Here is a 16,668-nt window from a genome sequence, read left to right as displayed (position 1 = left end):
ATACCACTTCCGTCTCCTGGGTTCCAGTGATTCTCCTGCCTCAGCCTCCCGAGTAGCTGATACTACAGGTGCTTCCACCATGCCCAGCTAATTTTTGTATTTTTAGTAGAGATGGGGTTTCACCATGTTGGCCAAGCCGGTCTCAAACTCCTGACCTCACGTGATCCACCCACCTTGGCCTCCCAAAGTGCTGGGATTACAGGCGTGTACCACCATGCTGGGCCTACTAAATTTTATTATCTTGACATCCTCCCCACTTCTCAAATCTGTTAACTTCTCATCAGTCCTGTGACCACCATTGTCTTTCACAGGGAACAGACCCCTAAGTGGCTTCCATGCTTTATAATTTCTCTACCCCAAGCCACTCTTGAGAAATACTGTTATCAGAAAGGGATCCTTATCCATACCCCAAGAGAGGGTTCTTGGATGTCATACAAGAAAGAATTTGGGGTGATTCTACAAAGTAAAGTGAAAGCAAGTTTATTAAGAAAGTAAAGGAATAAAAGAATGGCTTCACCAATAAATCCAATCAGAGCCGGGTGTTCCCAAAAGTAAGAGGAGGAACACTAGATAACAAAGCAATAAACCATATGGAGAAGATGCGCTGCACTACAAGGGATGGTGACACAGGACTGTTCATCTTTGTGTAACTACTGTCTTCCACAAGAAGATTTTATTATTTAAAGATATTATCTTTAAAGCAAAACTTAGAATGCTTTTGTTCTTAAGATATCAGGATATCAGGACATTTCCTGGGTCTGTCAAGTCCTGAGTCTGTTTGGTAAACGCTATTAACCTGTTCCCTTAACTCTTAAACACCCTGTAACTAAGAATGCCTGACTTCCAGCAGGTCTCAGCCTCATTTTACCCAGCTTCTATTCAAGATGGAGTCTGATATGGTTTGGATTTGTGTCCCCGCCCACAAATCTCATGTCGAATTGGAGCAGGGGTCCAGTGAGAGATTACTGGATCATGGGGGTGGATTTCCCCCTAGTTGTTCTCATGATAGTGAGTGAATTCTCACGAGATCTGATGGTTTAAAAGTGTCTGGCAACTCACCCACCCGCTACCCAACTGTCTCTCCTGCCACCCTGTGAAGAAGGTACTTGCTTCCCCTTTGTCTTCTGCCATGATTGTAAGTTTCCTGAGGCCTCCCCAGCCATGCAGAACTGTGTCAATTAAACCTCTTTTCTTTATAAATTATCCAGTCTCAAATAGCTCTTATTTATAGCAATGTTGTCAGAGGCATTCGAATCAGAGCAACTCCATCTTGAGTGAGAGCTAGGAAAAATGGGGCTGGGACTTGCTGGGCTACATTCCCAGGAAGTTAGGTATTCCGAGGCTCTAGATGTTTATGATGAAGGGAACAGATTGATAACGTTGACTAAACACGCCCAGATTCAGGAATGTCCTCATATCCTAATATCTTGAGAACAGAAGCATTCCTAACTTTGCTTTAAACATAATAATATCAGACCAGGCGCGGTGGCTCACATCTGTAATCCCAGCACTTTGGCAGGCCGAGGCAGGCGGATCACAAGATCAGGAGATCGAGACCAGCCTGGCCAATATGGTGAAACCCTGTCTCTACTAAAAATACAAAACTTAGTTGGGCATGATGGCAGGTGCCTGTAGTCCCAGGTACTCAGGAGGTTGAGGCAAGAGAATCGCTTGAACTTGGAAGGTGAGTTTGCAGTGAGCCGAGATCGCACCACTACACTCCAGCCTAGGCAACAGAGCAAGACTCTGTCTCAAAAAAAAAAAAAAAAAAAAGATAATATCAATTCTTGCAAAATATAGTAATTAAGAAAATGAATCCTTTATCACAAACCCTTGTAGCAGAGCACATCTCCCCATGATCCTTTTTTATCCTATACATAAACAAACATCATACCTAGGGTGGGCACATTCATCCTCCTACTTTCAGGAATGTCCTACTCTGTCTATGGAGTGAGTAGCTATTCTTTCACCACTTTACTTTCTTAATAAACTTGCTTTCACTTTGCACTGTGGACTCACCCTGAATTCTTTCTTGCACAAGATCCAAGAACCCTCTCTTCGGGTCTGGATTGGGACCCCTTTCCGGTAACAGTATGAAAACAGACTAATACAGAGTTGCTGTGGCTCAAATGCCTCTGACAATACGAGATATGATCATGTCACTTCCCTGTTCCCTCAAGCTAAGGCCCTCCATGGTCTAACCCACCTTCCTCCCAGCCTCATCTCCTACCCTCTTCCCCGTCACTGTCCATACAGACTGAATCACAGGCAGCTCCTCCTGATTCACCAGGCATTCTTTAAATACACTGTTCTTTCTGCCCCAAACACCCTTCCTAGTCCCCTTGTCCTAACTTACTCCACCTGGACACCGGCCCTCTTCAGGAAGCCTTCTTGGTCCCCAAAGCTAGATTAGACACTTCTTGTGCTCATAGAGCACCTAATGCTGAGGTGTATTATATCATTTATCACTCCGCTTGGTAATTATGAGTTTCCTTGATTTCTCCCACTGAATTCTGTTTCCTTTTTTGTTAATCTCCCTGACTGGACCATGAGCTCCTAGAGGGCATGAACTGTATGCTCACTGCACCCCCACCACCTTGCATAGCACTTGGCCAGAGAACTGCTATCCAATAAACATTTGCTGCATGAAAAAACTGATTGGATGAATGAGGAAACAAACCAGCGAGTGAGTGACCTCAGGCTCCAGCTCTCTATGGACTAGCTGTGTGACCTCAAGAAAGGCACACAATTGTTTATGCCTCTGTATCCTCTGCTGTAAAAATGGGGGAAAAAGCCTGCCTTGCTCGCCTTATAAAGATGTTAAGATCAAAATTAAAGGAGCTGGTATATGGGAAACCTTCTTAAAAAGTACTTGAAAAAAAATCTTGAAATAGGAAATGGTGCCTTGAATCTCTCATTTCCAAGTAAGAAAAACGTTCATAACAATAGGGTGACACAGAAACCACAAAACAAGGCCACTGAGATATCTGGACAAAGTACAGTGGTAGAATTTAACTAACTGGTTTATGGAGATTGAGTCAGTATCCCCTCCCTTCCCCTCAATTACTGCAGTACTATAAATAATAAAGTAAATGGCTATTGTGGGGAACACTGTTTCTCTTTTGGAAGTGCAACAAGGGCAGGAACCATGCCTTGTATATTTTATTTCCTCTTATGCCAGAGGTATTAACCTGGGATCTATATGGGCTTTAGGAGATCCTTGAAGCTGGTGAAACACTGCATTATGTGAATTTTCTGGGGTAAAAAAATAAACAACTTCCCACAGATTTTCAAAACGGACTATGCCTTCAAAAACTTGAGAAATCACTGCCATATAATGCCTAGCACATTATAGACACTGCACAAATGTTTACAGGAAGAATCCAGAGAGGAACTGATATAGACATAGTAATGACTCTCATTGGTCATACTTTCTAATTTATTCAGCAGCAAGTCTCACGTACAAAGGAAACACCAGGCCTATTTATTACTCTTCCATACATTTATAACAGGACGGTTTCTCAAATCTCTCCTTAGCATGCCTAACAGACAACATAATTGGTACAGTATTTCACTTATAAGGAATACCCATGCTGTCTTTTTCACACTAATGATAAGATTTTCAGATTCCTGTTGTCAATACTGCAAGCATATCCTATTATATGTAGCTCAGTCAGTAATTACAGCAATAATCAATAAACTAACCAACTATTTGCAGTCCATAGTTAATTTATTAGTTTTCCCAGTGAAGAACCCAACAATCTTAACTCTATCAAATGACTACAAATTCAATTATAACCCTACTCAGATGTGTCATTAGTTACACCTTCTTTCAATTATTTCTCATACTTTACATTAAGAGGCTTTTCCTTTATGATGCCGACCTCCCACAAAGCACACAACTGCCCCAGTGGTCAAAAATAACATATGAAGCCAATCTATTTTGAATATCAAATTAATAGCTACATTTACTTACCTGGCTTCAGGCTCTGACTCCCTAATAACTCATTGTTCCTGTCATGAGGAGACTACAATGTATACAAGCTCTTCCTTAAGAGACTCGACTGAGGGTCCACATATGGTCACAGATTGATTAGATGATAAGAAAGAAAATCACAATGTGAAGGTCAACAGGGACCAACTCTGGGCCCTATTTATAGGCTCATGTTATTGGATGGATGTATTTATTAATGACTTGAAAGTGAAAATGACAGCAAGTTGGCCAAGTTTAATGATAACACCATTTGGATAAAACCGTAGAGGACTTTAAGGAGCTCCAGATAGTCTTAATAGAAGTTTGGGCAGCCAATAGCAGATGAAATTCAAATTGGCTAAGTTTAAGGTAATATGTGTTGGCAGAAGGAGTTTAAATTTGTATTCACCAACAGGCCCAAAATTTATGGGATCCTCTCAGCTGAAACTTTCAGAGTTATTACCTTGGTTAGCTTGGGGTAGTGTTCACACACTGACCTTTCACCTGATTTTTAGACTGTAGCAATTCTGCTATTCCTCTTAAAGCAGAAGTTTTAACAGTAGCTTCAGGGAACCTGACACTTAAATAAAACAGGACTATGCAGACAGCAAGCCAAATGAGACATTTTGTTATAAATAGGGTAAGTGGAACCCTCCACAGAGGTGGAACTGAACTGGGAGTAGAGCCATATAAATGACAAAATGTTGGTGGTCCAAACCTCCTATTCCAGCGGTCCCCAGAGTGTCCCGGTACCACCAAGCTTCTGCTCCCTGCTTCCAAACAGGCTCCAAGATAGATCACAACAGGGGCTAGAAGGGGTCACTACACTTTTATCACTGTTTCAAGGGCATCCAAATGTTCCAAACAACACAGAGAAGAGAATTAAAATAATCTGCCTCTGGAAAAAAGTTTTATTTTTTGACTAGGATAAGAAAAACAAAACAAAAACTTTACTTACAGCTTGGAGCATGTCATTATTTGAGAAAATAAATTTCCAAAACAATTTATTTCCTTCAGTTTCCCTTTCTCATTTTTTTCACCATTTCTCCACCTTGCCTGAAGAATATACTACGTGGTCAGTTGTTTGGATAAATTGCATTCAATTAGGGGACTCATTGAAAGCTGAACTGATTTTGCCACCTGCAAAGTTAAGTTCAAAGTTGAACCTATTTACTATGTGGCATGTTTGAAAGCACCATGTGGAAAACGAGCTTCCTAACGTCTTTGCTCTTTACAGAAAACTTCCTAATAGCTAAGGCCCTGATGCTATTAAATATTCAACTTCTAAAGGGACAACAAATTTGGCAAACAAGGTAAAACACATCCTTGCAGGTAAGGACAAAACCTTTAAACCTTCAGACACCCACAGAGTTTTTTGTTGTTGTTGTTTTTTGAGATGGAGTCTCACTCTGTCGCCCAGGCCGGAGTGCAGTGGTGCAATCTCGGCTCACTGCAACCTCCACCTCCCAGGTTCAAGCAATTCTCCCGCCTCAGCCTCCCAAGTAGCTGCCACCACGCCTGACTAATTTTCTGTATTTTTAGTAAAGATGGGGTTTCACAGTGTTAGTCAGGATGGTCACGATCTCTTGACCTTGTGATCCACCCGCCTCAGCCTCCCAAAGTGCTGGGATTATAGGAGTGAGCCACTGCGCCCGGCCAACAGAGTATTTTTTACATTTCTCTACAAACTCAAGTACAGTGACATTTTGGTAATAAGCATTATTTTTCACACTCAGGAAAAAGTAGTATTTGCAAAGCTGAGCAGGACTATAATAGATACCAAAACAAAACCTTATTTAAAACAACCAGGAGCAAAGAGATTGAGAGTCTATATCCAGGCCTTCCTTTTAATTAGCCATATGACTTCCAACTGATTTCTGAATCTTCTATTCTCTGTGGGCCTCAATGTCCTTATTTATAAAATGAAAGAGTTGAACAAAACCTCTGTGGTTATCTTCTGACTCTACTTGAGTAACTGCATGATTTTAGAGGCAACGTCCAAGTTATGTATATTAGAATAAAGCCAATCATGTCCCAATTTACAAGGTGCTCCACAGGTGAAAAAATATTTTTCCCTCATGGTACTCAATGTCTAACAAGGTACACTGCGGTCAAATACACCAAAGGGAATACTTACACTTCCCTTAAATACAAGGATTCCTGTACCGAATATAACACAAGGTCTCATAATGGGAGGCATTACAGTAAAATGTATGCCATACTCTTCTGGCAATGTGGGAAAAAATGATATAAAGAGTGAGAATAGACAAAATGATGAAAATTATTTTTGTTAATACTGTGTTCCACTCACACAAGTCTCTCAATATTAAGAGAACCAGGTGTAATAAATCCCTAGACACAGGATTTAGCAGAAACAAATATAAATCTATTTACAAAAGCAAGATGTATTGGCTGAATTTCTCCATGAAAGGTCACCCAAAAGAAGAGGTTAACAGTAAAACAATCCCCTCCTAGAACTGGGGCTCCATAGAACTACCAGACAACAAACACAAAAAAATGGAAGGAAAAAAGCAGCACGCTATTTTCAGTATTTCTAGAAAATGAGAGGAGGAAACGAGAATGACGACAAAATAATTTAAACTACATTAAGGGAATATTTAATTAGCAATGATCAGGTATTTAGTTTTCAGAATATGTAGGTTGTATTTTTTTTCTAATAAAGCATTTCAAATTCTAATTAAAAAAATACTTTATGGAGGAATTAAAAAGATGCAATAGTGTCAGAGGAAAAGCCATGATCCCAAAAGTGGAATATTCTAACAACATAACTCACAAGAAACTATGCTATAAAAACAGATTGTTGATTAACACAAACTCATAACAAAACGCAGAGCAGCTATCACAATGGTGCTGTAATAACACTTGGCTGCTGAAATCTTTCAATACATTAAATATCTCCTTGGAGACCAAATTACTTTACATTTTCTTAAAAGACAATTTATTATAGCTTTGTTTTCTTCTCATTATCTCTTAAAAATATATCTAATGAAGAAAAGAATACAACTTCTAAATAACTTATATAAAATGGTACTAATGTGTGACAACAGACTTTGGTTTAATATGTTGGTTATTATTTAACAGCACACAACAACCTATTGCCATGACAAATCCTTACCATAATACAATATTCCATGTGTCACATGTATCAAAAACCACTGTATGCCATTATTATGGCACTCATAAAATTAACAGCCTCAGGCTGCTAGCAATTTAAATAATTGATAAGTTTTCAATTAAAAAGGCAACATTTTCAGGTCTAATACAAAAATCTATTTAAATTACTGATAATAATGTACACTTGTACTGGCCCAAAGCCAGAAAATGCTTGCATCCAAGGGGGAAAAAAATAATTCTTCAAGTTTCAACTCAGAGATGGCAAATTTGTTTTTATTCTTATGCAGAGATATAGGCTGTTTATTTACTTAACCTTTGTAATCAGCGAAAAAGAATGATTAAAGGACTAAAGGTAAAAGTGCCTCTATTTTTGCTTTCCCACATATGGCTTTTGAAGAAATACTAAGGTGACCACAGATTTACTGAATTCTATATGAAAAACTAAGCTCTTTTGGCTGGGTGTGGTGGCCCATGCCTGTAATCCCAGCACTTTGAAAGGCCAAGGTGAGCAGATCACTTGAGATCAGGAGTTCCAGACCAGCCTGGCCAACATTGCCAAATCCCATCTCTACCAAAAAATACAAAAATTAGCCGGGCGTGGTGGCGGGTGTCTGTAATCCCAGCCACCCGGGAGGCTGAGGCATGAGAATCACTTGAACCCAGCCGAGATCAGGCTACTGCATTGCAGCCTAGGCGAAAGAGTAAGACTTCATCTCAAAAACAAAACAAAAAGCTTTTTGTAAAAAACAATAAAAATGTGGTAATGTGTCAGCATCTTCCCTATGCCTTTACACAAAATCCTGACTCAAACTTCAGAGCCAAATTTAAATAACTGATAAGTTTTCAATTAAAAAGGCAACATTTTACAATGTCTACAAAATAAAGACCAATGCAAATTTGTAGGAACATGCTGGTAATTATGAGGACTACCAGCCAAAACCGACTGTGAGGTTAGGTCCAAATGGTTCTCCTTAAATTTCAATCATAAGAACCAAGACAGATCAAAATGACAGCCAACCTGGCCAGGCACCTTGGCTCACACCTGTAATTCCAGCACTTTGGGAGGCTGAGGCAGGAGGACCACTTGAGGCCAGGAGTTTGAGGCCAACCTGGGCAACAAAGCAAGACCCCATCTCTACAAAAATTTTTTAAAAATTAGCTCATCAATGAGATAGATGATTTCTATTCAGACAAAAAAAAGTGGCTCCCAAGAAATCTCAGAAACTTTTAAACTAAGGACATGTAATGTAAGATTATGTAATCATATTTTCCTACAACACAAAAATAATTAAACACTGAGTTTGAGAAAATAAGCATATGCTGTAAGGAATATATGGTGCAGAAATAACAACTAAGGTATTATATAAACCCAAATTATTCAGAATGTAATAATGATGATGATAGGCCGGGCGCAGTGGCTCACACCTGTAATCCCAGCACTTTGGGAGGCCGAGGCAGGTGGATCATGGGGTCAGGAGTTCGAGATCAGCCTGGCCAACATGATGAAACTCCGTCTCCACTAAAAATACAAAAATTAGCCAGGCACGGTGGCAGGTGCCTGTAATCCCAGCTACTCAGGAGGCTGAGGCAGGAGAATTGCTCTAACCCAGGAGACAGAGGTTGCAGTGAGCCAAGATGGCGGCACTGCACTCCAGCCTGGGTGACAGAGCAAGACTCCATCTCGGAGAAAAAAAAAATAACAGTGATGACATAAAAAGATCCCGCTACAAATGTGCAAAGAGGAAGGTGGGGGAAGAGACAGTGTAAAACAGTAAATGAGCAACAGCTTGGGCATTAAAAGAAACTGAACTTAAATTCCATATTCACATTCATACTAACTCTAAGACCTTGGGCTTATCTCTTAACCACAGCTTCCTCATCTAAAAATAAGAATGATAATATATGTCTTTCAGAGTGATTATTAAAACTAAAAAAATTAAATACCCCAAGCATTTTGTATATAGCAGTAACTCAGAAATGGAAATCATCATTATTATTATCACTATGATCACACCCACTAACATTTTCAAAAAGCACAGTTTGTAAGACCATACCCAAAAGTATGTATCTTTTGCATGTGGTTAAGTTGAATACATAATGAAAGTATACTGATGTCAGTTCTCTGCAATGCACATATGTGAGAAAATTAGAACCCATCTGTGTGTGTGTGTGTTTTCTAAATATAAGCATGTCACACTCTCAGGAGAGTTAGCCAATCTATCAATACTAGTGCTAGACCTTTTCAGCAGACAATCCTACTCTGCCTTTCAAGGTACTGATGAGCCCAGCTCTAAATTCTCAGTACACAAAGACTCTCACATAAGTTAATGGGAAGTCAATGGGAAATTGACTTTTCCTATTCTGTGCTGGTTGGAATGCAATGCTCCGTTAATCATCCTATCCTTCTTGTTCTCTATCCTCCTACCCTAAATTAAAACTATTGGCGGAAACCCATACAGATAGTTCACAGTTTTCATTATAATGAAATAATATCATGGCTGAAGTTGAAGTCTATCAAAAACCTACAACCTAACTGTTGACTAAGATTAGGGTCTCAATGAAAAGCAAGAGCCCTGATTCCATCATTTCCACATGATTCCAAATGATTTCATCATTTGCATTTGTATAGAACTTTTAACTTTTCAAAGGGCTTTCACATCTATTCTCCCATTTGATCATTACAATGGCCCTGTGCAGTATAAAGGACAAGTATTATTATCCACAACTGACAGATGAGGCAACTACAGCACTGAAAGGTTAAGTGATTTGCCTAGGGCCAAGAAACCACAGAAGAGCTAAGGTCTCCTGACTTCTAGTACAATGCTCTTTCTACCAGACCACGGGAAAAGGTTTTGTAAACAGATTACAGACTCAGATATAATAAAACAAAACTTGAGAGGAAGGCTCAAATCAAGACTCAGGTAACCTATGTCTCCTCATGATAGCTGAATTTTTCAAGCTTAGTATTGAAGCTTTAGAAATATGCCCTTTTCTCTTGTTTACTTCAGTATCAGACAACTGTTAACGCAGATTTTCAGTAAAATTTTAAACACAAAAGAAAAGTCATTTCAGAATATATTCAGATCACTTTGATTCAGTAAGTAACCCTGTAGTTCATTTTCGGTGGGAGTACTATGGGTAGTGCATAAATAACCAAGAGTACATCTTTAAATCGTGTATCCATATTAAGCCTGCAGCTACATTGTAACTATAGTCTGGAAGGGTGAGAGAGATCTCCAGTTGAAAGTAGATTTTGAAAAATTTTTTAGAGCCCAGGGGTTCATTTTTAATGAGCCGTTACTTTAAGTACTGCATAAAAAATACAGGAAATTGATAGTCCATTTAGTCTGCACGATACCTAATGCAAAAGTCATTAAGATGCATTATTCTTAATGTTTATGATATGATCAGTAAGTGTCTTTTGAAAATAATGCCCTTAACTTTCACATACAGAAATCCTTGAAACCTTTACCTATTATATAGAAAAATGTATGACAGCTGTGATTTATTTACGTCTTCACTATACCCAAGAAACAGCATCCTCAATCACATTAACATTTTAAAAAATAGTCCTCATTTGTAGTACACTTACATATGACAGCATTGCCTTCATTTCCTCATCACTTCTCACCGTAATTCGATCACCATCTTCATCTTCATCTGTTTAAAAGCAACATAATGCAAATGAGAAGGTGTGCATTTGTTTAATGTACAAAGGGAACATAATACAAACAGTTTATTACAACGTGATATTCTAACCCTCAACACCACATTTTGGGGGGATGTTGACATTATTAGTTTGTTGTTTTGTTTTCCATTTGGAGTACGATCAGAATCTCAATATAAAACTTTCTTTTAGGGATAGCAGAAAATTAAAATATTGCTCATGTCATTCACAACATATATCTAGGTTAAAGTAAATATAACTGGAGTATGACAAAACAGGTTTGGTTAGGGGAACTAAAAACCAAAGAGAGGCCAGTCTTGTTTCACTATCCATACTTTTTAAATCTCCTGAACGGCACCATACCCCGATTTCTCCATTCTTCCTCTCTCCCAGGCAATCTATCATGTCACAACAGCATGATAAAAATGGCTAACACTTATTGAACACTACTATACATGAAGCACTGTGATCTATGCTTCATATGCAATACCTCCTTGAAAACCTCATAACAAACCTACGACATGAACATCATTATTATTATTCTCTTTCCACAGGAGAACCTAGGCCTAGTGCAAGGTTAACTTGTAAAGCAGCTCTAATACAGGTCTCTCTATCCCATTCTATTTAGCAGCTCTTTTTCTGAACAGTTTCACTTGTTTTGCATACTCTCCAGCCATAGTAAGCTTCAAATGCTATTCATGCTATTTTGAAATAATTTAAGTCTTAAGGCTAGAGGACAAGACTTCACAAACTACATAACCAGAATGTGTACATTTGAGTAAGTATTATCAGAGGTCACATCTAGAAATAATGTACTTATTTCATGATACTTCTCTTATTCAAAGTAGTTTTTGAAATATATTTTCAAAACTGCTTTAAAAACCTGAAGAGAGACTATGTGAGAATATTAAATCTCATTTTCAACCCAAAATGGAATTGCTGGCCTGATCTGCCAAGCATGTCTAAGAATCTGCCAAGCATGTCTAAGAATGACTTATGGCTATTTCTAAATATATAGTTAACTATTCATCCTTCTATAAAGATTTGTGAACAGTGAGGACAGCCTACGTAGTAGACTGTAAATGCACAGTTGAAAAAAATGCCAAAAACATCCTGAGCAATGTACACAGCCTCCCAAGGGGACAACTTGGAAGGGGCAGGCTCTCAGTAGGATGCCTCAGTTCTAGTGTGCTTGTTAACATTCAGAATTATTATTATTTTTGTTCACTCTTGAGCATATAATTGCTGATCTGATCACATAGAAAGACTGTTCTGATCCCAAGCCTGGAGAACCTCAGACAAATCTCTCATCATGAAGAGAATAAGCTTGCACAACATGCTCAGGGGACACTTACTGAAAGTACAGAGGGAGTTCAGTTCAACAAAGGGCTCTTCCCCTACCACATGTCAGTGGGTCTTCCCTCCTGTCCGGCTGTAGTTCCAAGGATATCCCCCTGCTTGGTGACAAGGCTATGGGAACCCTAGGAGGAAGCTTGTGTTCTTTCACAATTAACCTATTTTCAAGCAAAATACTTTCTCTCTTTATCTCTTCAGTGGCCAACAGCAATCTGATAGCATGATAGAAACCAGCACTTGGACCAGTCCTGTTCAGTGACCCACAGCTCTCACTCAGGTTTTCTTTCCAAACATTTGTTTCTGGATCCTGGTTCACTGCTGCAGAGTTCCCCAACTCAATGTGAGTTGGCATCATCAAGATCACACTATCTAAATCTAGGAGAGTCATTACCAGTATTCTGCTATCAAGAGTTGCCTCTTTTCAGAGTAAAAGGCATACACTGGTCACTTTCAGTAATGAAGAAGGCACAGTCCTGAGAGATGTTACACACATAAAGAACTTTATAGGAATCTAGCACCTTTTCTTTCATTTGTTCACTTTAGATACAGAATCTCTAGGGCCAAATTGGGGGAGAAATGCCATTCTAGCTGTAGAAAGAGAAGAAAGGAGTCTCTCTATATATAGGTTCTAGAAACTAATATTTTCAAGGTTAAGGTGAAAGTTTTCTTAAAAACTCAGGAGACAGGAAAAAACAGAGTACAAATGATATAATGTTACATATCACCACCCATGAAAGCACTTCACATTTTTGCTTTAAAACCAGGTCAAATTCTCTTTAAATGTAGGCTAAACTGATTTGTTCTTTACGAAGTCCTGAACTTGGCATAAAAACAATTTCCAGCCTGAATAAAGTAGTTTTTTAAATAAATCTCATTACTGCAACTAAGCTAGCTATAGAGATGATGGTTAAAAAGAGACTGCTTATACCGAATTTCAATACGCACAAGACCTGAATAAGGTATTGCTCACATAGGATGGGCAGGTGCTTATATTTTGGTAAAACGAGTGAAAACCCTTCTTATAATTTATTTTAAAAAGGAGGGGGCACCGATTACAGAAAGATCATTTAAATTACAAGAACAAAAGGAGAGTTCTTCAACTTCTCAAAGCTAGAGCCTGAACCTTTAAGGCTACTTAAACCAAAATATTCTGGAATTCTACATTTCTAAGAAATCTCTTGAGGGATTATTTCAGAAGAAAGAGATCTGTGAAAGAAGTCAGCTACCAGAATAATTTACTGTAGAGAAGTTGTATAAAAAGTAGCTATGAGGCCAGGTGCAGTGGCTCATGCCTGTAATCCCAGCACTTTGGGAGGCTGAGGCAGGCGGATCACGAGATCAGGAGATCGAGACCATCCTGTGAATGGTGAAACTCCGTCTCTACTAAAAATACAAAAAATTAGCCGGGCATGGTGGTGGGCACCTATAGTCCCCACTACTCGGGAGACTGAGGCAGGAAAATGGCGTGAACCCAAGAGGCGGAGCTTGCAGTGAGCCGAGATCACGCCACTGCACTCCAGCCTGGGCAACAGAGCGAGACTCCGTCTCAAAAAAAAAAAAGGAGCTAAGAAACATTACAAGAGCATTTGTTTAAGTGGACAGAAAACTGGAGCCAAAAGGCTAGAATAGCTTTTGACATCAACCCAGTGATAAAATGTTGGAACTATCCCCTTAGGGGTTCTGACTCCAAAAGAAGATTTCAGATAAGTTGAAAAAGGCATTCTAAGAAAGGCTGGAGATAAAATCAGGCTTATATGACATACTGAATAATAGTTGTTATGGGTTAATAGGACACCTAGTTTTATGTAGGTATTGGTTTTCTTTACAAACTGCTCTTTGGGAGACTGTCTGATTTGCTCTTTAGTATCTATGCTTAGTTGTTTTATTAAAGACTCCTTGTTTTTGTCCAAGAGGAAATTGAGTTGGAAAATAACCACACCCATGAGAAGACTGGTGGCTCCAGCCAAAAGGCAAAAGCTAAGCTATCTCTGACCCCTTGATGGCAGCCCAAGAGCAAACCATTCGCCTTAACTTGTAAAGCAAAAATGCACTTCCGTCTAAAGACGGTGAATTGACAACTACGAAAAGTTAGTGAAGGGTAAGAAAGCAGAAATACATACTAAGCAAATTACTATTGCAGTAGCCTAAAATACTTTTCTGAACAAAAACTTGGATATATACAGCCCATCTAGCCAAGACTCAGGCTAGCTGCCTATCAAACTGGATAAGCTATAAAAATCACACTAGCTAGAACCATAAATCATAAAAACTTACTAAACTGGCACAAAGTTTCAGAGGTATAAATATGTTAGAGAACAACACTAGAAAGTAGTGGTACTAAGTAGTAAGAAGTAAAAAAATAATTTGAGCTTTTTCTATCTTATACATGGAGGTTCTTTGCCATCTGACCAAAAAAGCATTACCGGATATGACCAAGAAAAAGGGTGGGGGTGGGGGAGCAGACAGATCTGATACACTGGTTCACAATGAGAATTCTAGGCTTCTCTAGTTGCCTGGAGCATAGTAATATGATTTTCCAGCACATTAGGGAAGCAAAAGTAGAACCAGAAAGCCTATGTACTGGCTAGATTTTGTTAATGTCACTTAAAATGGAGGAAAAAATCCTAGCAAGATACCAAATAGAGTGCAGCAGATGGTAAACAAATATTATGAAGCAATCTTCACAAAATCTGCAGTGTGTCACAAATATACAAAATGGCAGAGTTTGGGAAAAGAGAATCATAACAGGCCATATGTTGTTAGCGATTTTATTTGAAGCAACATGCAATCCAAAAGAAAAACCAAGAAGAGAAACATAAAGGCCCAATAGAGAGGAGAGGCAGCCTCAGGTAAGGGGCGGTCAGAACGGCCTACTGAGTAAACAGCAGACGAACAGCAGACTCAGGGAGCTCTCAGACAAACAGCACCCACTGCGGTGACAGGGGCTCAAGAAGGCTTTCAAGAGAAACAATCTAGCTTCTACAAAGAGCTACAGAAAGTTAAGGCAATATATTATATGTCATTTGTCACACTCCTCCTGTGCCAGGTGGCAATTGGAACTACTGCAAAGGCACTTTTCCCAGGTAAGAGAAAAGAAATGAAAACATAATTGTAGAAGTTAGAAAGACATCAACAGGAAACTAACAGAAAAGATGTCAGGTTTAAAGCCCTTCTCAGGCATGGAGTTAATGACCTGGGCAGGACTACAGGCCGTACTTTCCATGGCCACATCTTCATATCCATGAGTTTTAATTTATCTTCCTGCTTCCCTCTGATTCCTTCCTTACTTCTTTGTTTTCTTCCTCCTTCCAGCAAAAAAAAGTACCCACTAGGTGGCAGGCACTGTTCTGGACACTGGGACAGTAACAGTGAAAAAGGAAAAAATAAACAAAATCCTGCTCTCATGGAACTTACACTCTAGTAGAAAGAGACTGAAGGAGGTGAGGGAGTGGGCCATGCTGATATCTGGGGAAAGACTGTTCCAGGCAGAGGGAGCAGCTAATACAAAGGCCCTGGGTCAGAGGAATGCCTAGCATGTTTGACAGACAAAAAAGAAGCCAGAGTAGCTACAACAGAATGAGAGGTGGGGGGAGAAATACACGGGTTCAGAGAAACAATGGTGGGACAGGTTGAGGCCACATGTGAAAATGCAGAGCCTTGCAGGGCATTTTAAGGACTTGGTCTTTTACTTTGGAATGAGATGGAAATCACTGGAAAGTTGTAAGTGTCACCTGACTTCTAAAAGAATCACTCTGGCTGCCATGTGGAAAAGAGGCTGTATAGAGGCAAAAGTAGAATGGGGAGACCAGTTAGGAGGCCACTGTCCTAATCCTGGTGAGAAATGACGGTGGCCTCAACTAAGCTGAGGTTTTGAGAAGTCATCACATGCTGGATAAATTTGAAGATAGAGCCAACAGGACTTGCTGATGAATGGGATATAGAAAGCTTATCCTTATTACTTCACTATTCAACCATCCATGCATTCCAGAAACACATACAGAGTGTCTATTATGTGCCAGGTACTATGGTAGGGATTCAAAAATAAGCTGCACTGTCTACTGACCTTAAGGAACAACTAGACTGGTGCTTGAGTAAAGGACTCAAACTTCTTAATTTTCATACAAATCAGCAAGACTATTAACAAGAAATGACTACTCTCATAAGACTAAAAAGGATTTGGACTTTTTGCATCAGTAATATTTCAAGCCAAAATTTCAACAAATTAAAGCTCTCTTATTTGCCTCAAACTCTAGGATGCATAATTAACTCTTAAATGTTAAATAATTTTCAGGCTCAGTGTAGGTTTACTGTGACAATTTTTCACTAACTTACCTAGTTTTACTTAAAAATGACCCTTTATCTTTTTACACATACAATAGTTTGAGGAAATGAAACTTCATTTCTTCCAAATATTTTATGATTCAGACTCTTCTCTGAAGCAAAAAGAACCTCCTACCCAACTATTCTTAACAAGATTGTCATAGCTATCTGAACATAAGAGTATCTCCTACAGGTGTCTCTCCAGTTATCAGCTATA

At 39.1% G+C, this 16,668-nt stretch overlaps 1 protein-coding gene across 2 annotated transcripts in view; it reads right to left on the bottom strand.

Annotated features, from left to right (window-relative positions):
• MAP2K5 (mitogen-activated protein kinase kinase 5) overlaps window positions 1-16,668 on the bottom strand; it is a 261,608-nt gene that overhangs the window by 230,363 nt on the left and 14,577 nt on the right. For both annotated transcript variants that reach the window (XM_011968648.1, XM_011968652.1), the window contains exon 3: window positions 10,701-10,768. In XM_011968648.1, the coding sequence (XP_011824038.1) occupies window positions 10,701-10,768 (68 nt within the window). The remainder of the gene's footprint in view (window positions 1-10,700; window positions 10,769-16,668) is intronic.

The sequence above is a fragment of the Mandrillus leucophaeus genome, unplaced genomic scaffold, assembly GCF_000951045.1.
Source record: "Mandrillus leucophaeus isolate KB7577 unplaced genomic scaffold, Mleu.le_1.0 Scaffold12, whole genome shotgun sequence".
NCBI lineage: Eukaryota > Metazoa > Chordata > Mammalia > Primates > Cercopithecidae > Mandrillus > Mandrillus leucophaeus.
This window is presented reverse-complemented; position numbering and strand designations above follow the sequence as displayed.